Source organism: Agelaius phoeniceus, chromosome 6 (genome assembly GCF_051311805.1).
Source record: "Agelaius phoeniceus isolate bAgePho1 chromosome 6, bAgePho1.hap1, whole genome shotgun sequence".
NCBI lineage: Eukaryota > Metazoa > Chordata > Aves > Passeriformes > Icteridae > Agelaius > Agelaius phoeniceus.
This window is the reverse complement of record NC_135270.1, coordinates 4941379-4965673: the sequence shown is the minus strand read 5'-3', so window position 1 is coordinate 4965673 and position 24295 is coordinate 4941379. Positions and strand designations below refer to the sequence as shown.

General features: G+C 39.9%; 1 protein-coding gene across 3 annotated transcripts in view; it reads left to right on the top strand.

Annotated features, from left to right (window-relative positions):
* The window catches only part of MPPED2 (metallophosphoesterase domain containing 2), a 120111-nt gene that overhangs the window by 30297 nt on the left and 65519 nt on the right, over nucleotides 1–24295 (top strand). For all 3 annotated transcript variants that reach the window (XM_054635019.2, XM_077179523.1, XM_054635022.2), the window contains exon 3: nucleotides 12571–12752. In XM_054635019.2, the coding sequence (XP_054490994.1) occupies nucleotides 12571–12752 (182 nt within the window). The remainder of the gene's footprint in view (nucleotides 1–12570; nucleotides 12753–24295) is intronic.

Here is a 24295-nt window from a genome sequence, read left to right as displayed (position 1 = left end):
AGCTATCAGGTAGAATCTTTTCAGCTGGGGATGTATTTGGCCCAGAGTTTTACAACTAAAAGAACCTGCTTTCAGTGCTTGTGGTCCAGCCCACTGCAGCCCCTCCAATCCAGCCAGCAAGGAATTGCAGTTTTGTGATTGAATCCAGTTTTGCCTGGGACTGGATTTCATGTTAGCTGTAATGAAGACAATTGCACTGGAAACATAAAGGATAGAAAGATTCAAGTGCTAAATTGTCTCCAGCAGAATTTTAAACCCAAAGTTGTCTCTTACCTTTCTGTGTCTCCAGCAAAGTTCCTGTGAAAGGTTAAGAGCATATCTTAAGAGCACAAATTGTTTTTTGACACTTAGGTGGGTTTTTTTTTCCTGTTTTTGTTTTGTTTCTTTTTTTGTTTGTTTCCTCCTCTGCAACAAAGAAAATTTGATGAGATAACTATATATTTTTTTATACATCCTGGAACTGCTTCAGATTTGTCACTAGTCTAGATCTAGAGTTCAAGTTGAGCTTAAGACAACTGGTGTCAAAATTTTAAAATATTAGGCCAGCTGTGTGACTCCTAGGGCAGGAAAGCTTACCTAATTCCAGCTTTTAATGTGGTACTGAGCTTTTTGTTACCCTGGATGCTGGGCAGAGACCTGTGCTTTGGTGCTGGTAGAAGGCAGTCCATAATCCCCTCTCTGTTCCTGTTAGACACAAGGGCTTAGCTTTGCAGGGAGAGCTAAATGGTGTCTGAATATTATCATCTTCCCTGTGGCAAGCTCCTTAAACCTTAGGAGGTAGACAAATGAAAAGAAACCTTTGGCCAAGGCTGAAATGGCTCATATAGATGAGACTGAGTGCCTTTTAGGACAGCAGGGCTGTTCTGCAGGGTTTTATTTAGTAGGAGCAGTGTTAAGTGCTTGTGGTTTGATGAGAAGCATTTTATGGCTAGCACCTTGGAGAGGCTTGTTAAAACTCAGGTGCATCCTAACAGAGACAGGTTTTGGTACTGGGAACTAGTCAGAGAAAAATGTCAGATAAACTTTCTCAAAACTTCCCACAGGAATGTCTGGTAAAGCTCAGAGAAGGAATTAAAGCAGTCCTACACCTCATGTTTTGAACTTCTTGTTAATTGTAAAGCCTTGACAAAAAGAGCGTTATTCCTAATTACCCAACAGTGTAAAGAGTATTAATTAGAATTAAAACAATCATACACCTAGTGTTTTGAACTTATTGTTAATTGTAAAGTGCTTACAAAAAAAATGTTATTCCTAATTAACCAACAGTGTAAAGAGTACTAATTAATCACCAATCAAGTCCACTTTTATCATAACTGCCTATAAAAAAATGTGCAGTTTTTAATAAGCTCAACATTTTACCTTCTAAAACCTTAGAGTCTAAATGTCACTGTATTCACCCATCCTCAATACAACAGCCACGCTGGTTCACATGCACAAATTCATGTTGCAGGTAACACATGATGTCTGCTAATTTACTTTACAGCAGTATGCCATGTTTCAAATAGTATCTCATGCTGCACAGCTGCTAGCACATGGCTTTTTGAGGTCTGTGGTGTTCCAGTCTGGTTGTTCCTCCTAACATCAGTGACAGTCCCACAGGCATGCTGGTGGCATTCTGTGCCTTCAGCAACTCACAAGTGGTGTTTGATGTCATTTTGTGCTTTCAGTAACTCACAAGTGGTGTTTGGTGGCATTATGTGCCTTTGGTAATTCAGAAGTGGTGTTTGGTGGCATTCTGTACCTTTAGTGACTCACAAGTGGTGTTTGGTGGCATTCTGTGCCTTCAGTAACTCCAAAGTGGTGTTTGGTGGCATTCTGTGCCTTTAGGAACGCACTAGTGGTGTTTGATGTCATTCTGTGCTTTCAGTAACTCACAAGTGGTGTTTGGTGGCATTCTGTGCCTTTGGTAATTCAGAAGTGGTGTTTGGTGGCATTCTGTGCCTTCAGTAACTCCCAAGTGATGTTTGGTGATATTCTGTGCCTTCAGCAAATCAGAAATGGTTGTTAGGTGGCATTCTGTGCCTTTAGTGACTCAGAAGTGGTTTTTGGGGGCATTCTGTGCCTTCAGTAACTCCAAAGTGGTTTTTGGTGCCATTCTGTGCCTTTAGTGACTCCCAAGTGGTTTTTGGTGCCATTCTGTGCCTTTAGTGACTCATTAGTGGTGTTTGGTGGCATTCTGTGCTTTTAGTAACTCCCAAGTGGTTTTTGGTGGCATTCTGTGCTTTCAGTAACTCCAAAGTGGTTTTTGGTGCCATTCTGTGCCTTTAGTGACTCATTAGTGGTGTTTGGTGGCATTCTGTGCTTTTAGTAACTCCCAAGTGGTTTTTGGTGGCATTCTGTGCCTTCAGTAACTCCCAAGTGGTGTTTGGTGGCATTCTGTGCCTTCAGTAACTCCAAAGTGGTGTTTGGTGGCCTTCTGTGCCTTCAGCAAATCAGAAATGGTTGTTAGGTGGCATTCTGTGCCTTTAGGAACTCCCAAGTGCTGTTTGGTAGCATTCTGTGCCTTTAGTAACTCACAAGTGGTTTTTGGTGCCATTCTGTGCCTTTAGTAATTCAGGAGTGGTTTTTGGTGGCATTCTGTGCCTTTAGTAATTCAGGAGTGGTGTTTGGTGATATTCTGTGCCTTTAGTAATTCAGGAGTGGTTTTTGGTGCCATTCTGTGCCTTTAGGATCTCATTAGTGGTGTTTGGTGGCATTCTGTGCCTTTAGTAATTCACAAGTGGCTTTTGGTGCTATTCTGTGCCTTTAGTGACTCCCAAGTGGTGTTTGGTGGCATTCTGTGCTTTTAGTAGCTTGTAAGAGGTGTTTGGTGGCATTCTGTGCCTTTAGGAACTCCCAAGTGGTTTTTGGTGGCATTCTGTGCCTTTAGTGACTCCCAAGTGGTTTTTGGTGCCATTCTGTGCCTTTAGTGACTCCCAAGTGGTTTTTGGTGGCATTCTGTGCTTTTAGTAACTCGTAAGTGGTGTTTGGTGGCATTCTGTGCCTTCAGTAACTCCCAAGTGATGTTTGGTGATATTCTGTGCCTTCAGCAAATCAGAAATGGTTGTTAGGTGGCATTCTGTGGCTTTAGGAACTCACAAGTGGTTTTTGGTGGCATTCTGTGCCTTTAGGGACTCAGAAGTGGTGTTTGGTAGCATTCTGTGCCTTCAGTAATTCAGAAGTGGTTTTTGGTGGCATTCTGTGCCTTTAGTAATTCAGGAGTGGTTTTTGGTGATATTCTGTGCCTTTAGTAATTCAGGAGTGGTTTTTGGTGCCATTCTGTGCCTTTAGTGACTCCCAAGTGGTTTTTGGTGGCATTCTGTGCCTTTAGTGACTCATTAGTGGTGTTTGGTGGCATTCTGTGCTTTTAGTAACTCCCAAGTGGTTTTTGGTGCCATTCTGTGCCTTTAGGAACTCCCAAGTGGTTTTTGGTGCCATTCTGTGCCTTCAGTAACTCCCAAGTGGTTTTTGGGGGCATTCTGTGCCTTTAGGAACTCATTAGTGGTGTTTGGTGGCATTCTGTGCCTTCAGTAACTCCCAAGTGTGTTTGCCCAGTGGAGTCTGAGCTCTTTTGGTGACTGTTTTCCTGTTGAAAGAAGGGCTCTGTGGTTTCCATCCTAGAAGTAAATCCAGCACATTTTATGATTCCTGCAGTTGAAATGAAATGATTGGAGGGATACCACGCATGAATTTAGCCTTGCTAAATAAATCAAAATGTGCAGTTTTCAAACCTCATTGTCCTTAAATTAAAATTGGATCTAAACTTGGAGCGCCAGGTTGTACTTTCTGAGTGTATTTGATGAGTTGGTGTTTGGAGAGCTTATAGTAAGGAAATAATAAAAAATCTTTGAGTGTAGAGAGCTTATTGACTTACCCTCCTAGTAGGTGCAGTTTTGCCAGCAAATGCCTTCTGTCAGGGTGGGAGATAGTTTATAGCAGTCCCCCAACAACAGGAGCAAAAGAATAGGGGAAAAGTGTTTCTTAATGAATTTTAATTGAAACCATACCGGCATAAGAATGGTTAACTATTTTATTTAAAGGAGACTTCTGTCTGGGCCTTAGAGTGATGCTGACACTGGTATTGAAACTCTTTTTTTCAGTTCTGTTTTACTTCTCTAACCTTTGGAAAGCCACTGATTAGCTACATTTTAGAATTTGTTGACTTATAAGAAATTTTTTTCTGCAAAGGGATGATTAGTAGGATTTTCAAAAATGCTCAAGCAATTCTGTTTCTGAATTCCCATTAGTATCAAAGGCAGAGGTCAGGTACTTCAGAAAAGGCCAGCTCTCTGTTTGCCCCTCAAAGAACACCATGGCAAATCTGGATTTTAGCTCTTTCTGCTTTTATTACTGACCACAATCTGGGTTTAGCAGAGTTTGGAGTCTTTAATTAGTTAAGGTTTAAATCGGGCTGAGGAGATATATTATTATAAATTCCTTATAAAGAAGAGTTTTCTTAAATTTGCCCAGATGATGACAGTGGGTAATATAGGTCTTTTCTGTTTAATCTCATAAATCTCACTGGAAGTAAAACAGCTCCAGAACCTGTAATAAAAAGATCCATCATTTCCCTGCAGCTATAATTGTTGGAAGCGTTGGCAGTAAGCTGCTGAGCGCTGCATTGAATCCTCCTGTGGCTTTGGAAATGTAATTTATTTCCCCCCCACCATTGCACCAAGACACAGTTAATGCCATTTCTGTAATAAATATCAGACCTGTGTTTTACAGCTCTCCAGACCCCTCTGAGGCGTTGGTGGGTGACACATGCACATGGGGGTTTCCAGAAGAGGTGGGGCTTTCCAGCAGGTCTGGGGGAGTCTGTTCTTAGAGATGTGTGTGTGTGTGCTTGCACAAATCAAATCTGCCAGGGAGGGTGTGGAAAGGTATTTGCATCCCTTTGTTTTCAGTCAGACAAGAAACCAGATGTTGGCTTGGTGTTTGAGCACACTGGAAGACAGAATCAAGTTAACAAAAGCATTAATATGTATGATTTAAACAATTAATGGCTGACAGTGGCCAACTAAAGCAATGCTATATTTGGGCATTAATTTTGTGTATTGAGAGGAAATTAGTGTTTGGCTTTGTGTCTTCAGCATGTGTTGTTTCACAGAATCAGCTATGGGCATGTCAATGTTTTCTGACGGGAGAACTTAAATGACATTTGTGTTCACGTTTTGAAGGTTTGGAAATTAGGATATTAAATTGTTGTTTCAAAATGTAGACACATTTACAGTTTGATATAGTCCTTCTAGTCTGTGGCCTTAGAAACTCAGTGGAGAATTGTGAAGTTGGCCTAACAGGGTTGAGGTTTGGTTGGTTTGTTTGTTTTAAATAAGAACAATTACACATCTGGTACGTTCATTCCGTTTCTTGGATGCTGCCGGGCATGCAGGTGCATTTCATGCTTTTTTCCTTCAGCTGAGAGACTTTCTGATAAATTTTAACAGAAATTAATTAAGCCACAAGTTTCACATGATTGCCCTATTCCAGGACTCGGGACTGGCTCTAAGAGCAGTAACAAATATCACAACATAACAAAGCTGTGAGGTTTGCATTCAGAAACTAATACATTTGCAGTTTTCACAGAAAAACCCATTCTTTTCTCCTGAATTTTCCATGCCAGAGGGAGCATGTGTAGAGACAGAGGTGTGAATTCAGAGAAACAAAACCCTCAAGATATAAAAAATATATTGCTTTTGTTTTCCCATTTCAAAAAAATTTCTTCCATTGACTTAGCTGAGGAGGGGGAACTAACAGCAATAAGAAACAAGCTTTTAAAAGTGGGGTTTTTTTTTCAGAAAATATTTGTATTTTAATCCTAAAATAAACACACCAAGCTAACTGGCTCTTTGAAGAAGTATTTTGTTTGCAAATTTTGAAAATAGGAGTAGCAAGAAAAGAATGAAATGATATGAGAGGAAGCCAAACTGTAAATAAACACAGTGATGGCTATTCACAGGAAGCATGGGTGGGATGCTTTTTAAAAGCTAGTTGTATAGATGTGTTTTAAATACCTAGTTACGAGAGAGGATGTCTCCGAGTGACTCCCAAAACAGAGTAAGTGCAACAACACACGTGGATTTGATGTGGCACACAGAGGTGAAGCCTTGCTTAAATGGATGCATAATGAGTACTTCTTTAGATGTCATAAAGAATAAAGCCACAAATGCAGCCACAGATATACCCAGTGGAGTAATTAGTGAGAGGAGAAGGCAGCGTGTGATGTGGGAAGGACGTGGCCCGTGTGTCCTGGCACTGGAGATGCTGGGGACAGGAAGATTTCCTGCCTTGCTGTTCACCTGTAGCAGAGGCAGCTTGCAGAGGGCTGGGCTGTGAGCAGCAATGATGCTGGTTTGGGTTCTGGGGCTGCAGGAGGGGTTTGCAGCATCTGGTGGTGTTTTGTCCATCATGGGTGCTGCGTGAGTGATTTGCTCCACGGCAGGAACTGGAAACGTTCCTGGCTCAATGGTTAAGGTTTTTATTCCATCCTCAAGGATGGATTGGTTTCTTGGGAATCCCTCTGTGAGAGGGGATTTGGAGTCTGCATATCTCAACAAGCTGTGAGAGCAGGGCAGTGAACAGTCTGTGGGGTTGGGCTCTCTAGCCACAGGCATTCCAGGCTAACCCACCCTTGTTAGATTAAATTGTTTCTAACTCAGAAATAAAATAGCTAAAAAACATTTTAAACACTTTTGTTCTATTTTCATTCTCATGTAAAAAATACAAATGTTATAATTTACACTATTACAATCAAAAACTATTTCTTAATTACAATGCATTGTGTTTCTTAACTTATTGATTTTAATCACACTATGCTATAAATGTTCTAATCTAAAAACTAATCATCTAAAATCACCCCTCATAAGTCTTATTACAATGCATCTTTCATAGTTCTATTTAAAATACCTAGTCTTATTTACTAAACCAACCTTTAAAATTTATTTCTAGTTCTATTTCTCTCTCAACAGTATCTATCTTATTCCACAGTATTTCTAAATCAACATTTCTTATCTCAAAGTTTGTACACAAAAACATACTGCATAAACTTTCTATTAAACTTTAAAAAGTCTCTGCAAATTCATTTCCCACACACCCCAAGACCCTTATTTTCAGCATTTGAACTCACCCATGCAGAGTTATCCTTTATCATCAAAACTGACTCTTTTCAGGAAGGTGGTGCTTGTGTGTTTGCTGAGGTGTTTTTTTTTTGCAGCAGGGTCCCAGTGTGGCTGCAGCTGTGTCTGCAGGAGGGCTGCACTGCCCTGCCTGTCTCAGAGGAGCTTTCCAGCCCTGCTGATTTATAAGACATCCTTATGAGTAACTGGGGTAGGCTTGGGCTGAAATGCACAGTTAACATGTCTCCTCTGTGGCAAGACATCCTAAATCAAGTCCCCTGCCCCTGTGTTGCTGTTGCATTAGGGACGGCTGAATAAAGTGACACAGATTTTTATGTTGTTAAAAGGTAAATGTGAAGTTTATTATACATCACATTCTTTTTATGGATAGCTCTGAGATCAGACCGGATTGGTCCTCAATTAACACTCCTCACATTATTGGCTAATTAGGAGCAGCACTCTTCTTGTACACATCTCAGAAGCAAAGAAGTGCAACAACACTCGTGGATTTGATGTGGCACACAGATTTGAAGCCTGTGCTTCAATGGATGCATAATTAATACTTATTTAGATGTCATAAAAATTAACCCACAAATTGAGTCACAGATGTAGCCAGTAAGTACAGGAGCACAGGAAGTAGGAACAACACATGATTATTATCCTGAGCAATAGGATAATAATAATGTGTTGGATAATAGGAACAGCATAGGATAATAGGAACAACACCCTTCTTGTACACATACAGTGTACTTAATAGTGGGTAATAAAAACATTCTCCTTGTGCACATCTTGCAAGTAAACAAGTTTAAAACACCAGATGCAAAGATTAAGCATTCTTTTAATTCTTTCTCTGAGCTTTCTCAGAACTCCCCAGAACAATGCCTGGGGAATTTTATCTGACTTCCTCTCTGACCAGGCTGGCATCATCCACACCCCTGTGCATGTGCAAGGCCCAAGGTGCTCCTCTTTTGTGAGTTCCTGAATTCAGCCCCAGTCTGCCTTGCTGGTCAGACCCCCCTGGTGTGGTGTGTGTTGCTCATTCTTGCTTGTCTCATCTCTCACTTGGAAAGCCAGGCTGGGGTTTGCTGTCTGATGGGGGAGGACCAGCCCCAGGATGGAGCAGTGCCTGGGCTGCTGTGTGCACAGCTGGCAGGGCAAGGGGCATATATATATGTGTATATATATATATATATATATATATATATGTATAATAATGTAATATAATATCTAAAATTTCAGACCCTTGCTGAGTGCCACCTGAGCAAGCCAAATGAGAGCCTGCATAATGCTGTCCTTTCAGGCAGGGTGGGAGGAAATGCATATTTTGCAGGAGCCCCCATATTTTGCAAATCTGAGGGGCTCTTAGACTCTAAGTGAGAACCACTGGTGGTAAGGGCAGTTTACTAAAGTATTTATCTGATAAACAAGGTTCTTGTAGAAGTGTATGAAGGTTACATTGTCCCTTCTGATTGCTGGACCCTTGTCATAAATGCATTAAATGTGACAGATCTTACATTACTGTCGTGATCTCACACAGCAGCCATTGCTCAGCTGCCTTATGGGATTTTGTTCTGGGTCTTACATGAGCTTTTAAAAAACCAGCCAATTGCCTGATTTTCTAAGGTGCAACATAACTTATGTTGTTTCCTCTATCCTGATTTCTGTATTCATCCTAATATATGAACATTTAAATTATTCTGAAATATCTCCTACTGCATCTTTCCATGAGCATGCTGCTCCAAGTGGAGTAATCAAATAATCTGTGAAGTGTTTCAGTCTGCCATGTCAAAAAGACTGAAAAAAACCAAATTGTTGGTGGTGATGGAGAGTGTCAGAGTTAGCTGAAGGCATTGTGTGTTCAGCAAAGGTAAAGAACAGGTTGAATTAGGTACGTGCTCTGATTCAGCAGAATGGTGGTGGACGTAAATAATTTGGATTAATTAGAATTATTGGGGCCAAAAGAATGATTTTATTTTATTATTTATTATTTTATCTGCAGGAAGGCTCAGATGCAGAACTGTCCCAGAGATTTCAGCAATGCCAGTGTGCAGGCCCCAGCTGCTGGGCTGTGAGTAGATCAGAAGGAAGGGTGAAAGTAGAAAAGGAAGAAGGTAGATCAGGAGAAATGGGTGTCACCAGAGCTGTGACAGGGCAGTGCCTTGCCTTCAGAGCCCAATCCTCTTGGAATGCAGTGGGAAAGGAGGCTCTCATATTGCTGTTTGCCATGCTGCAGCTGTGGGTGAAAAGAAAGCTTGAGCCCTTAGGACTGGCAATAACACCACTTTTATTAAGTTTCTATTGAAGGACTGTTCTGAGTATGATAAATGGATGGACTGAACACAATCACCTGCAGTATCTCACTTGGAAATACTTAGTAGAGAAATACTGAATGAGAGAAGGAAGCTAAGATGTGGAAAAAAGGTTACTTGGCAACATCAAAGTGTTTGTAAGAGAAAGAAGGGTCAGGGACTTAATGAATTTTGATGATAGACTTTTCTGTAAGTCATGGCACGAATGGAAAAATCCTAAAGCAGGTTTCAGTGCCGTACCCTAATGCAGAGCAGGGTTTGTTTGGAAGCTGCAGAGAAGAGCAAAGCCTGGCTGCTGTGTACAAACCAAACTGGGCTCCCCAGGGCAGGCAGTGCTGGTTTAGCTCCAGCAGAGATGTTCTGAGCAAGTTCTGTGCTGATGATGAAAGCTGGTGTTCATTTTTTGTGCTGTCTGGAGTAAACTTGCTGGGAAGTAGGGAAATGTTGATCTGGGGATCCCCTTATTTTGGAAGGAAGACACCATGTAGGAAAGCACCATGATGGCAGTTCTGCCCAGCTTGCCAGTGCAATTTCAATGGGTAAATTAATTTTTCTCTGGAATAATAACTGTGTTAATTTCAGACCCTTGCTGAGAAAAAAAAATAATCCATTGATTGTTGGATTTGTCTCCCGGGTTTCTGCAGTGGTAACAGTTTCATGGCTCAGGTAATTGTACCTGCTGCTTTGGGTGGAACAGGAGGTACAATACCAAACCCCAGGAAGAGTCATCCACCAGATTCTCTGCTCTCCAGCCCAGCTGGCAGTAGAATCTGATTTAAAGTAAGCAGCATCTTGGAGAGCCTGAATTTTGCAAATTGATTCAGTGGCCAATGTCAACAAGGTATGGTACTTTGCTGGTAAATACAGCTTGATTGGAAAGACCTATTTATGGTACCTAGGAAAAATCAATCTAACAAATATCTCCTCCCTACTGCTTCCCTCAGTAATATTTTTGCTGTGAATAGTCTAACAAATAGAATAAATAATATATTTTATATATAATATATATTTTATATATATATAGTATATATTAATGTAATATAATATATTTACTATCTAACAAACAATTAATATAATTTAAAAATTCTAACAAAATTGAATTCTAACTCAGTAAGATCTTGTTAGTAAGTGCATTTCCAGGGGCAGTTTTCCACTGGGAGACCAGGGCATATCCATATGGAGTCTGATTTCTGGAGCCACTCTAAAAACTCCTCAGGGCAGGGAACAGATTTGCACCCTGGAGGATGCTTCTGGTCTTTTTCACCTGTGCAGGGAGCTGAAATTCAAGGCACTGGTAGAAGTTTTCACACAGTTCAGTGTACAGTGAAAACTAAATGTTAATGTAGTTTACAGTTCAGTAAACAAATGTAATACTTTAAAAGTCAGTATTTTCTTAAGGTTTGTGCTTTATTTTCTGTTACTGACCATACATCTCATCATAACTGTGGGGATTTAGGACAACAAATTCACAGTGATGTCTACTGGTGTTTGTTTTCAGTGAGGAGAGCACAACTAATAAAACCTGTTTAAAGGTTTTATTATTAGTTAGTTTTCTTATTACTGTTTAATTTTATTTTTACTTTCAGGCACTGATTTTTGAATGCCTGTTGTGCCAGTTTGTCCAGATAAGTCTTAGAACAGCATTATTTTGGGATGCTTTAAAGTAGCTGGAGCTTGGTTTCACTAGCCTGATAATTTGAGATGTAAGTGGACTATTATTCTGACATAACTCCTAAATACCTCAACATTTCTAGCTGAAGCTAAGCTCTAACCATGATCAAAGTGGCACATCAATGGAACGAGCTGAAGTTTTGTGGAATTGGGATGGGATTTTCTGTGGCACTAATCCAGATGCTGTGCTATTCAAGTGTTGAGCAAATCAAATTATGGCAACTCTGCAGAGAAATAATTGCTATTCCAAAGTAGGCAATGGATTGCCTTTTGTATTTAAGTTTTTCTGTTACAAATTAGAGCTTCTAACCACTAAGTATGCATAAAGCATTTAGAGTACCTATTTTTTTCCTCTATTGTGCTCAAAAAAAAAAAAAAGTCACCAAAAACCAAATGACCAGACTTCCATGACGGGTCACGTGTAGTTGATAAGATCAAATTACCAAATACAGCTTGCAAATAACCAAGTGAACTAAATTTCTAGCATTGTTTGCTATAGAAAAAAAAAAAGTTTTATATGTGTGATAGCACATCAGCCCTGACTTTATAGATTCTGGGATGATGAGCTCAGGATTTTGTTTGAGTTTAGGAAGCTGCCACTAGACTTGGTTCTGCAGTTTCCAGCCTCCATCCAAGCACTCCTGGATGTACCTTATTGTGTGTAAACAAATGCTCTGTGCTGGGATCTGTAGGAGAACCTGTGTCCTTCAACAAAATCAGCTGCTGAGTGTTGTATTTGCTGGGACCCCCATGGCAGGAAGGAGCGATGAATGTGACTCCATGTTCTCAGAAGGCTGATTTATTATTTTATGATACTGTATTATATTAAAGAATGCTAGACTAAACTATACTAAAGAAAAAAGAAAGGATACAGACAGAAGGCTAAAGAGATGATAATGAAAACTTGTGACTCTCTAGAGCCCTGACACAGCTTGGCACTGATTGGCCAAAGAGTCAAAACAATTCACATGAAACCAACGAAACAATCACCTGTGGGTAAACAATCTCCAAACACATTCCAAAGCAGCAAAAGACAGGAGAAGCAAATCAGATAATTATTGTTTTCCTATTTCTCTGAGGCTTCTCAGCTTCCCAGGAGAAAAATCCTGGGTGAAAGGATTTTTCAGAAAATGTGAATGTGACAGCTGAGCTCAGGTGAGAGCCCGTTCCTGGCCCACCTGGGATACTTTTATCTCCCTGTACCTGTCCATGTCTAAGGCACAGGATGTAAAACATCCCAATTCAAAGCTTCCTAAATCCATTTTCCCCTGTGTTTAAACACACTTTAGTACCACAGAGTGGCCATATTTGTGTCTATTTGATCTTCCTCTCCTCACCAGGTAAGTCTTTAGCAGCACTGGGTTGTTGGCAGCGCGCGGCGTCTGTCGGTGGACGCGCGGCAGTTCTCCTGGAGGGAGCAGCGTGCTGCTATCTGCAATAATGGATGTGAGGCTTTGAACCTTGTGACTGTTGTGGGATCTTTGTGTCTGCTCTAGGGTCGACCCCATCCCATATGACACTCCAAAGCCAGCGGGCCACACGCGCTTTGTCTGCGTCTCAGACACGCACTCCAGAACAGATGGCATCCAGATGCCCTACGGGGACATCCTGCTCCACACGGGCGACTTCACCGAGCTGGGACTGCCCTCCGAGGTTAAGAAGTTTAATGACTGGTTAGGTAAGGAATTACTGCCTTTTGGTGACCCCAATTAACCCCTCCTGTCCCAGTGTCACTCACTGCCTGCTAATTGAATTAGGGCGCTCGAGAATCTCCCCCCGCGCTCGCTCCGCTTGTCCTCGTGCCGTGTGCTGCTTCTAGCCTCACTTATTAATAATAAAATATAATGATAATGATAATGATAATGATAATGATAATAATAATAATAATAATAATAATAATAATAATATACTGTTAATTAAGCCAAATTTAAAGACTTTGCTGCATTTCTGCATTACCTCGGGGAAAGGATTCATCGCAGCCCCCTGGGAGTGCTGAGGAGGTGGTGGCACCTCGTGCAAAGGATGCAGTTTGTCCCCTTAGTTGGTGCTGGGGGGGGTTTTGTGTCCACTCCAAAACCTGCTGCTCACTGTGTTTTGGGTTTGCTGTAGCTTACAGCGGAGTTGGAAGTTGCAATGTATTGGAAATGATCAAAGTCCTTTTTCCCATGTGGCAGAAACAATAATACTGTTTGGAAGAGTATTATTATAAATATATAGTAATAGTAACAACTATATATATATATATATAATGTCTCTATTTATAATATTAGAGATATATAATAATACTCTATAATGTTAATATATAATAATAATATATACATGATATATTTTATATAATTATTATATAATATTATATAAATTATAATGCATAATAGATATACTAGATAAAATGTATAAAGTATATACAGTATCTATAATACATATATACTATTTTATATATATAGATAAATATATATCTTATCTATTTTTATATAGTTATATAAAAATTATATATTAAATATATATAAAATGTATAAAGCATATATATCTAGATATAGATATAGATATATATATTTGGAGAATTTTTTAGGGGGAGGTTGATATTCACATGCTTGCCCCTTTGATTTGGAGTACAGGCATTTTATCCTTGATCATGGGCTGTCAGCATCTCTTTGGTAGAATAGTGTTTTTAGGGAGAGGAAAAAAAAGAGTCTATTCCCAGAGATAAAGATAATTTTAAAGATAGATAATGCAAACCTTTACCTTTAAACAACTCATCTTTAAAAAAGTACCCCTATTAGTTAACATAGCCCATAAAGACAACTGTAAAAAAAGCTTATAAAAAATAGAAGAAATTTCATGATGACAAATTTCCCCAAGCAGCTACTATTCATAAAAAGAAACACAAAAAACTATTTTCTTATAGAGAAGTCTCCATAACATTAACAAAAAAGGCTTATCTCTCTAAGTAAACCAAAGAAAGATCATTCTAAAAGTAGTAAACTAACTAAAATTTTAGGATTTGTTTCTTTACGTGGTCAGTGAGAACGAAAAGGTCATAGAAAGGTGCGAAGTTTCCTAAAAGTCTTTTTCCAATTTTTATTACTTTTTCTTTTAGTTACTATTAAGAAATTTCTCTTTATACCCTTTGAAAGTTTTGAGCTTTACCTTTCCCCATGTCCTACCTCACAACAAGAAATAAGAGAGTACATCCTAGTGAATGCACTGGTGATTAGCCAGCACTAAACCCACCACACTCATTTGTACATTAACCCAAAAAACCTCAAATTAACAAACCAAACCCACTACAAACACCTTGAATATTCTGCTGCATTTGACAGCATGTTGCTGGAAGTGAGGGCAATTCAATAGCAAGAGCAGAGAAGCAAAAGGAAGGAGGCAACTTGTGTGGGAGCAACTTTGCTGTTGTTGGCAATGCCACTGGCAGGCTGGCTGTGCACTGCCAGCTCACCCCTTGCTCTAGAAATACCCAGGGCTGAGGGTGGCTTGAGCAGCTGGTTTTCAAAAACCATCAGAATGGGTTTTAAAATGTATTTTTAATATATAAAAGATATTTCGAAGCAAAGCTCTGTCATCAGGTTTTAGTGCACTCTCCCTTGCCTGCTGTGTGGTTGCAGCATTTCTGCATATTTTATCTTATGTTTATCTTACCTGTTTTATCATATGTAGCATGTCTACAGAATTTTATTGCATTGGCTGACCCTTCAAGAGATATGTAAGGGACATTTGGTTTTACAAAAGGAATTTTTAAATAGAAGGACTCCTACACTGTCTGTCTTGTCATCATTCTTTGCATTTTCTTCATACTCTTTTACCTGACCTCCTCTGATTTCCAAAACCCTATTTGAATTTTTTTATTGCTGTGCACGTGGGAGTGGGGCTCTCTAGCCACACCACTGCGACTTAGCTGCATTGTTCTTATTTCTAGAGAGAAATAGAAATTTCTGGAAGGTGATACTAGATTTGATAGGCTCAAAGCTGTCCTTTTTCTGTGTGTAATTGCAGCTCCAGAGGAGGAATTTCCTCTTGGAGAGCACAGATCTCCCTGAGTGCATTGCTGAGAGCAGTGTCTGGCCACCTGAGTTCCTCTTTGGCCCCTGAGTAATGTCACAAATTTCACAAATGCTCTTTAGGTACAGCCAGAGCCTGTGGCCAGTGCTTGGCATTTGAAAACACTCAGGGCTGCAGAAAGCCAGCCCAAATATTCTGCCAGGATGCTTTCACCCTTCCCTGGGCACTCCTGCAGTGCTGGCATCCTCTTGGCATTGCTTGCATCTCACAGGGGGTTCATGAGGATATCCTCATAATATCATAAGGATATTATTTTAGTGAATAGGTCCCAACATAACATTGCCAACAGAAGAATTCTAACCCTTTGGATAGGTTGTGTTCCAGCCTCAATAATTTACCAGGGGGCTTTCTTAGCATGTATGCATAGTTTCTTGTAGAAGACAGTGTAGTGTTTATCTGAAAAAGCAGATTTTGCAGGCAGTTTGACTGAAACTGAAAGCTCTGGCTGTTGGAGGGCCTGCTGGCTTTGGCCTCAGGCTTTCATAGTTCAGGTACAAAGAAAACCTTTTTTTACATGCTGAGAGTCCACTTACATTTTCTCATATCTATACATACACATGCACACACACATATATATGTATAAATATATATGCATATATGTGTATATATATATACAGATATATTTGTATAGATGCACATATATATACATATATAAGTATATATGTATATACACATATATAAGTATATATGTATATACACATATATAAGTATATATTTGTGTGTATATATATAATATATTTTATATATATAACATTTATATATCATATATTTATGTATTAAATATATATTATATTCTATTATATAATAATATATAATAGAATATAATATAAGAATACATACTATAACAATATAATGTAATATAATGTAATGTAATGTAATATAATGTAATATAATGTAATATTATATTATATTATATTATATTGTATTATATTATATTATATTATATATTACATTATATTACATTATATTACATTACATTATATACATAATATATACATAATATATACATAATATATAATATAATATAATATAATATAATATAATATAATATAATATAATATAATATAATATAATATAATATAATATAATATATATTGTCATATATATATGTATATGACAATACCAGTTATTAGGTTCCTGGCACAGGGCAAGCCCAGCAAATTGCTTCACCTGTGGGAACGTTGATGAATGCTTGCTTCAGTGCAAATATTCCCCACCAGGAGTCAAAAACACCAAATCCAGCCGTGTCCTTTTGCTTCTCATTTCAGCTCCTGTCTCCAAAATGTGTTAGCTGTGTTTTACCATTTATTATGCTCTTATTTACTGTGTGTGTTGTGAAGATTTAATGACCTCAGGGATGTGAGGTGATGATGTGCTGTAGTTAAAAAATTCATACCAGGAGCAGGCAGGATTCCTTTTGCTTCCTCAGTAGCATCCTTTTTCACCTTAGTTGGTAGGAACCTTGTTCCAGAGCTACACACTGAGAATCAAATGCATCAAATACAAGGTGGTCCATATGGAAAAATGTTTTTCTGTCTTTCCTGGCTCTGGTTTTCTCCCCTGGCAGTTGTGTTGTGGAGCTGCAATGAAGGCAAGGCATCTTTGTCATTTATGTCATGAGGCAGAGAAGCCAGATCAAAGCTGGCTTTCGTTCTGCAGCTCATCTTACCCCCTCTGTGGTAAAACCCAGGTCTTGCCTCCATTGGGATTCTATCATGGCATAACTAAAACACAATGACTGTCCACTGTTTCTGCTGGCAGTAAAGCCAAGGGGAAGGTTGAGAGATGATTATTCTGAGCTCCTGCCTTGCTTGTCCTTCTCTGGGCCTTACATATGCCACTTTTACAGGGCTGAGAGCACTGCTTAAAGCCCTGCTGGTTTATATCTTTGGACTCTTGCATCCTTTTGCCACAGTTTGGGTCTTTCACCTGGGAAAAATGTTCAGCATTTTGCCTGTCCTTTTCACCCACATTCATCCTTCCTGCTTGCCTCCACAGCCCAGCCATGGAGCTTGCTTTCCACCCTCCCTTTCCCATTCTCCCCAGTTCTCAGCCCTTCCAGCAACTTTTGCTAGTTAAATGCTTTTTCCCTTTGGCCGTTACATTTTCATTATTGGTTTTGCGTGGAAGTCAGCTGGGCTTATACATTGAATAACCTCTGTGGTCACTTAGTGATTGCAGACACTGGCTGAGGTAATTTATTCACTTTGTTTTGGTGTGAACATGTCCCTCGGGTCTTGTAACTGCTGTAATCACTTGACCTTAGGGACTGTTAAATGCTTTAAACACAGTTATTTTAAATTTATAATTGTTTTCATTAAAAATCTCTTCTGCTAACTTAACTAATTTTGCAGTAAACACAGCATTACTGTGCTGAGGAAGAATTGAGGTGTTATTCTGTGCCAAATGTATTTTTTACTGAGTGTTTCAACTTGCCATTATTATCTCGGTTCATATTTTTCTCATCCATTCTCATTCAGTCATATATGTGAAATGAAATAGAGGAATATCTAATTATAGCTCTGTCTTCATAGTGCAATGTTTCCTTTCCTGGGTGATGGGAAGTGATTGAATAACCCATGAGAAGTGAAGAGAAAGCAAAGATAAATTCAGGCAGATAGATCTTTAATGAGCTGATGTGTTTATTTTGCTCAGTTACTGTGGGCCTGATTGTGCATATGTGTGAATAATTTGATTTCAGTTTAGAGTTTTTTCTCGACTAGCCCATTCTGTACTTTTTTCTTCAGTGTTTATATCAAACTGTGTTCATTTTTTGGTTCTGGTTTGTTTGGTTTTCCCCCCTGCAAGGTTTCTGTTATAAAGAATATCACTGCATGAGCTTCCAAAATCTTGCAGTGGTAGACTTGGCTAAATTCAGTAGGTGATCTTACTCCTGGCTATTGTCTGTGGGGCTGAAAGTTGAATTTAGCTAGCTTTTTCCTGAGTTGTTCTAGGATTTAGCAACTTGACTCTTTCATGGTAATTCTAAGTCTTGCTTTTGTTCTGAATGTTTATTTCTTTAAATTGCTTTGGGATGATGAATGTAAAAACTTTGTGGATGGTTTAGTGGCCAAATACATATGGGTTTGTACTGGAGCAAATATTTCTTTTCCTGTAATATGTGCTTGCCTCTAGTTTGTTGCTAGAGCTAAAAAAAAATCAACTTTATTTTTCTGTGCTGTAGTTCCTTGATCATGTTACTTGAAGTGAGAAGAATAGAATGATTATATAATTTTAATTTAGAATTTTTCTTGTAACCTCTGCATAATGTGGATGTGGTCCTCAGCAAAGTATTGCCAATTATTTTAAAGCTCATTTTTGTGTGACTGTTAGTAATTGAAAATAGCAGCATCACCTTGGAATTGCTGGTTGTTAGGTGGAATAGATGACAAAATGTAAATGTGGCGTTGCTCTCAGAACTGTGGACAGACACTTGGTTCCAGTCCACAGTTAAATTTATGCATTAGTGCTGTGGAAATTTGAAATTATATTCAAAACTGTTGAGCCAGACACCTGCCAGAATGTGTTTGATATTGAAGATAGCATAATTCAGTTTAAAAAAAAAAAAAAAAAATGAACTGTACCAGAATAATATAATAGTAAGATCAAGCTCTTTTCTTATCACTGTTTAAAAATGCAGGGTCACATTCCACTTTTATCCTTTCTCAATCTCTCTGGTCTGGCTTAGTTATCTGGCTTCATCTCCTCTCCAGGCATGGCTCATGCAGGGTTTGGAGTGAGTGTGTTCCTTTTACTAATGTACACTGGGGACAGCTCCAGTGTGATCAAGTGTTTGTTCCTGAGGGCTTTGGCTTCCTGAAAGTGTATTTCTGATTATTTTGGCATCTGACATCACACTATTTCATATTAAAAAAACCAACCAGTAAGTTCTAAATTTCTCCAGATTCAGAGGGGTATTAGCTTAAAGTATTCCAGGGTAATTTAGAAGCAGAAGGAAGCCTGTGAATATTTTAAAGTTAAATTATGGCAATAAAAACAAATCCCTTCCTTTTTTATAAATTGATTTATTTCTGATTTGTGTTTTTTACCATCTGGAGCATATTTTGAACTCTATATTGCTCTGCTTGTTAGAGCTAGAATGAATAATTGACTAAACATAAAATACCATTTTGATGAACGAAACTCGGGGCACTTGAAAAAAGAAATTGCATTCATTGCAAGTGAAAGAAAATGCTGAGGTGGCTTTAATCCTGTAAGTATGTGTGAGTTTGGCACAGCTGTTCTGGGAGAGAGGGGAGCAGCTCCCTGGAAAATCTGTTAATCCAATTTTGGAAACAACTCTGTCTTCCATGATGGCCCTGGTGAGAAGCTCCAGACACTGGGGTGGGATGGAGATATTTTATTTACAGGTTGAGCTGCTGCTGAGGACTTGTGGGTTTTTTAGTGATTTAGTAGTTCTATGGGTTATGTATCTCACTCTGCCTTTAGCATAAAGTTTTAAAAACTTCCTCCTAGTTTATTTTGGGTTTATTAATTATATTAATTATATATTATTAATATATTAATACTTAAGAATATTTCCTTTGCTTTTATAGTTCCTTTCCTATATTAATACTTAAGAATATTTCCTTTGCTTTTGCTCTAACTCAGACTGTGTTTAATGTCATGTTTAAATTCCCATTTGTACTTAGTTTTCAATTCCCATATGGCTTGCCTGAATTAATAGTCTGCTCAGCTTTTATTGGCATATACCTTTTTATGATCTATTATTGCTAATTTTTATCTTTGTTTTTTTCTTCTCAAAATAGCACAAAAATACAAATGGAAAAATAGTTTGAATGTTTCATTTTATTATATTTGTAAAGTAGTGGGAAAACACAGCCTTATTGATTTTTGTTAATAGGCTGAATAATTTTTCTTGATGTAGCAAGGTGTAGTGCAGTGTGAAAACAAAGGTAGGAGAAAGTGCAAAATTCTCCTTTTGTGCCAGGGTTATAGCTGCTGCTTTATATTTATCCTCTGCTCTGGGTCAGATGTGAGATGCTTTGTGGCAAACAGAACCCCAGAAGTGCAACTTAGAAGGTAAAATAGAAGCCATTGGATCAAATGAATGTTGAGGTAGTAAAATTCCCACTGACTGAAATGGAATTTATGCCTGAGAAGCAGTGTAAGATCATTCATATCTGATCAGTTCTTTCTTGTTCTGCTCTTGTTATTCCTGGCAATTCTTCATGAAGAGATTGCACAAAAAAATCCATTTTTGCTATCTCCTAATGGTCTCTAGAGAAACGGAGGGTTTTAGACTGTGTTTGCTGCTAAAGTGTAAAATCCTCTTTACCAATTGCCATGGTCAGTCAAAGCAAACATAAAGGTGTTATTTGACAGCCATTAGAAAACTTGGCTCAGGTAAAAGGTGCTTTCAAAGAGAATAATGTTCTGCAGTGAGTGGCTCTTTATAAGTTTAAACTAATATATTCATTTGGTAATTTTCAATGAAAGGAAGGAGCCAGTGAGCACTGCAAAGTACTGCACAATTCCTGAATGGATTTTCAATCACAATAATTGCTCGGTCATTTCTTGGATCTGCTTCCCACTGGGCTGCTAATGTTGTCTTAGAAGGGAGGAGGAGATGATCAGGTTTCCTATAACAAGCTATAACCAAAACAAATGTATAAAAAACCCCCAAATAATTCTTCCTTTCCATTCCCCCTTTCCTACAAATCCACTTTGAAACAGAAAAGAGATTTATGCCTGTTGTATTGAGCAGGCATGGGACAGCCAGTGCCCCTCAAATAGAAACTTTTTCATCAGATTCTTCCTCCAGTGCTGCTTCCACAGCCCCATATTGAAATGAGAATGATTTCAGTGGAGAACAGTTGAGGGATTGATTCTTTGTACACCATCAGTTAATTCCTTCACTTGCAAATTTAATGTTGCATCAAAAATACAAAGTGCAAAAGTACTTCTCCCCTACGTTTTCACCCTGTGCACGCCATATTAACAATAGCTAATTAAAATGAGCCCTTCTGTTAGCAGAGCATCACGTTGCAGGCTGGGAAGAACAATGGTTTAGGGGTGGAGGAGTTGCTTTGAGCAGAGAGGGGTTGGGGCTAGGGAGAAAGCACTGCGGATTTTAGTATCATGTGAAGTGTTCAAAGAAATTTTATTTCATCATAAAGATTAGCAGGCTGTGTAATTCAATTTAAAGCTGGTTGGTGGTGTTCTGTCTATTACAAAGCCTTTTTTTTTTTTTTTTTATTGCCACTATTTTTTTATGTTGCATGTGACTACAAAACCTCGTCGATGGCAGGAATGATCTTAGGGGTTTTGTACTTCCCACCTACCTTTCTCTTTTCCATTCTGCATGTTAGGAAATATGTGAGATTACCTTAAACTGAGCTACAAAACAGTCTATCAGTGAAACACCATCCTGGCTTTTTTGGGCTTGTATAAAATAATTATTTTTGTGGCCCAACAGCCACTGAAAGTGAAGACCTGTTAAAAATGTTCGATCGAGAGGATTGAATTGAGCTTAAAACTCAAATGTTAGCATTTATTCTCACTGGTTGTGGGCATTACTGTGCTGTAGAAAAGCAACATGCAGCAATTTATGGTAATGCAAGACTGGCAGACCTTTCTCTTACAGTAATTGCCTGTACTAGGGGGTTAATAAATGTTCCAAGAATTACTGACTTCTTTTTTTTTTCTTGAAGAAAAACAGAGAGCTGCTTATTGCTGGCTATAACCAGCCTGCGTGGCTTGTTCATTAACCCTCTTGTTGCAGGGGGCTGAGTGGTTTGAGCTTGGGCAATTCCTGCATGGGAAGGATGTGTCTTGGCACACAGGGGCTGTGTGAAACAGAGTCCTGTGTCCCATCCAGCCCTGTCAGGCCTGCTAGGAGACTTTCAAACCTTCATTGCCTGTATTTAGGGAGTAGGTTGGTTTTGGAGAGTGGGTGTTATGTTTGTGGGCACCAACCACTGGTAAGGAGAAAAAGGAGAACCACTTTTCCCAGAGCTAAAGGACATTTTGTATTCCTTGTCCTGCTCTGTGCTGGGCATGGCAGGGAATGATGGCACCTGCTCTGTAGGGTGGCTCTAACACCCACAGGAGGCACCTTCAGCCCTGGGAGGGATGCCTTGGAAGGCCACCCTGGAGCAGAGGCTGGACAGAGCTAAAGAATAAAGCAGGGGTTTATCAAAAGGCCTTCAAGGGATGCAGCTTGGGCAGTACAAGAGCCTGGCCAGGGCTGCACCCTAAATGGACTCCAAGTCATAAGTTTTTGCACCTTTTATAAGTTTTGGTCCATTTACATATTGGGGTTAATTGTCCAATTACAGCTTCAGGTTATGAAGTCCCATCCTCCCAGTTTCCTCTCCTCAATTCACTGCTGTTTTACACTTTTTGGGCCTGAAGCTGCAATGGTGTCCTTGGGCTGGAAAAGGATTGTTTTGTCTAACTAGACTGTGAAGAGAACTTGCTAACACTTTATATGAAGTTCAGAGTTGCATACTAAAGCACTACAAAATCTGGAAAATATGAAATCTAAACCTGAAGGCATCAGTGCTAATGATGCTTTGAGAAGGCTGCCCTAGAGCAGGGGCTGGGCAGAGCTAAAGAATCAAGCAGGGATTGATTCAAAGCATCTCCTCCATGGATCCACCTTGGGCAGCACCAGAGCCCAGCCAGGCCTGCACCCAAGATGAACCAAAATGGCCCCAAAATGCACCAGCGCTCCCGGGCTCTCTCCCTTGGATCAGTTCTGCTCCATTTGCATCTTGCAGTTCATTGTCCCATTCCAGCTTTAGCCCCTGCAGTCCCACCCTGCTTGTTTTTCTCTCTCCAGCCCACGGGGTTTGTGCTCTTGGGGCTGAGATTGGGATCATTTGTCCTTGGTGCCCAGCTGGAGCAGGAATTGTTTTGTCTCCCTGCTCTGTGCACAGAGCTCACCATCCCTGAATGTGAAGCTCAGACCCACCCACTAAAGCAGCACAGAATGGGAAAAATAGAAAAGCCAAAACCTGGGGCATCAGGAGGCCCCTCAGTGCTCCTCAGCCTGTGACACCATGGGAGGGCTGGATTGTGGTGGCCCTGCCAGAACTTTGGGAATGTTTGGGATGTTTCTCAGGACTTGTGGTGGCTCTGAGGCTCAGGTCATGTCAGTGCCTCACTTCACTGAGCTGCTCTGGTCTCTTTGCTCGTCCTGCACCCCAGCTGAGAGGTGACAGTCACCAAACCCTCTCTGGTCACTGATGGTGCCTTTGGTGGAGAAGGAGCAAAGCAGCACACCAGGGAACAGCAGTGTAAGGAGAGAGGCTGTGGAAAGCCAGCATGGGGAGAACAAAATAACATCAAACTGGGGGCGGGGTGGACACTACAAAGAAGAGGGAGACAAATGAGAGCACAGGGACATAAAGTACTGGGCCTGCTCTTTTTCACTTGCTTTTTCCAGAGCTTCATCTCTTCTTGAGTTAATAAAATTAGGATATGAGATTTCAGGAACACTGTACTTTGAATTTCCTGTAATTTTTGGTAAGTGAACCATGAAGACCTCAGAATTACGTGCATCTTTTCTAATGAACCAGAAGCTTTCACATCACAGGGCAGGCTGGGTATCAGAGTGCAGGAGCTCCTTCTCTCTTGAATGTTGCCATTACAATTTTTTTTTTGGTGTAACCAGCTGACACAAAGGGTTCTAAGTTTAAAACAGAGCTGCAAATGATAAAGAATTACCCACATGTCCTTACTTTTCCCTGAGCTGCTCTCCCCCATATGTTGCTCTGAAGGCTCCCTGCTCCCTCAGCAGCACTTGGCATTTGCCTTCACTCCTGAGAGATGAGCAGAGAGGCTGCAGGGCAGGCACAGATTTGCTGCAGCTTTGTGCAGGAGACGTCTCCTGAGCATGGCAGGGAAGGAATTTGCTCCTTCTCCTCTCCTCTGTCCCAGGTTTCAGTGGTTGCTGGGAATAGAATGATGCTGAGAGTAAAGGTCCTGGACTGCTGTCCCCTCCAAAACACCATGAGGCTGCTGAGGGGCTTGGAACACAAGCCCTGTGAGGGAGCTGGGGGAGAAAAGGAGACTCAGGGGTGACCTTAGCACTCTCCACAGCTCCCTGAAAGGTGGCTGTGCTCAGCTGGGGTTGGGCTCTTTCTCCAGGAACTGACAGAACCAGAGGTCACAGCCTTAAGC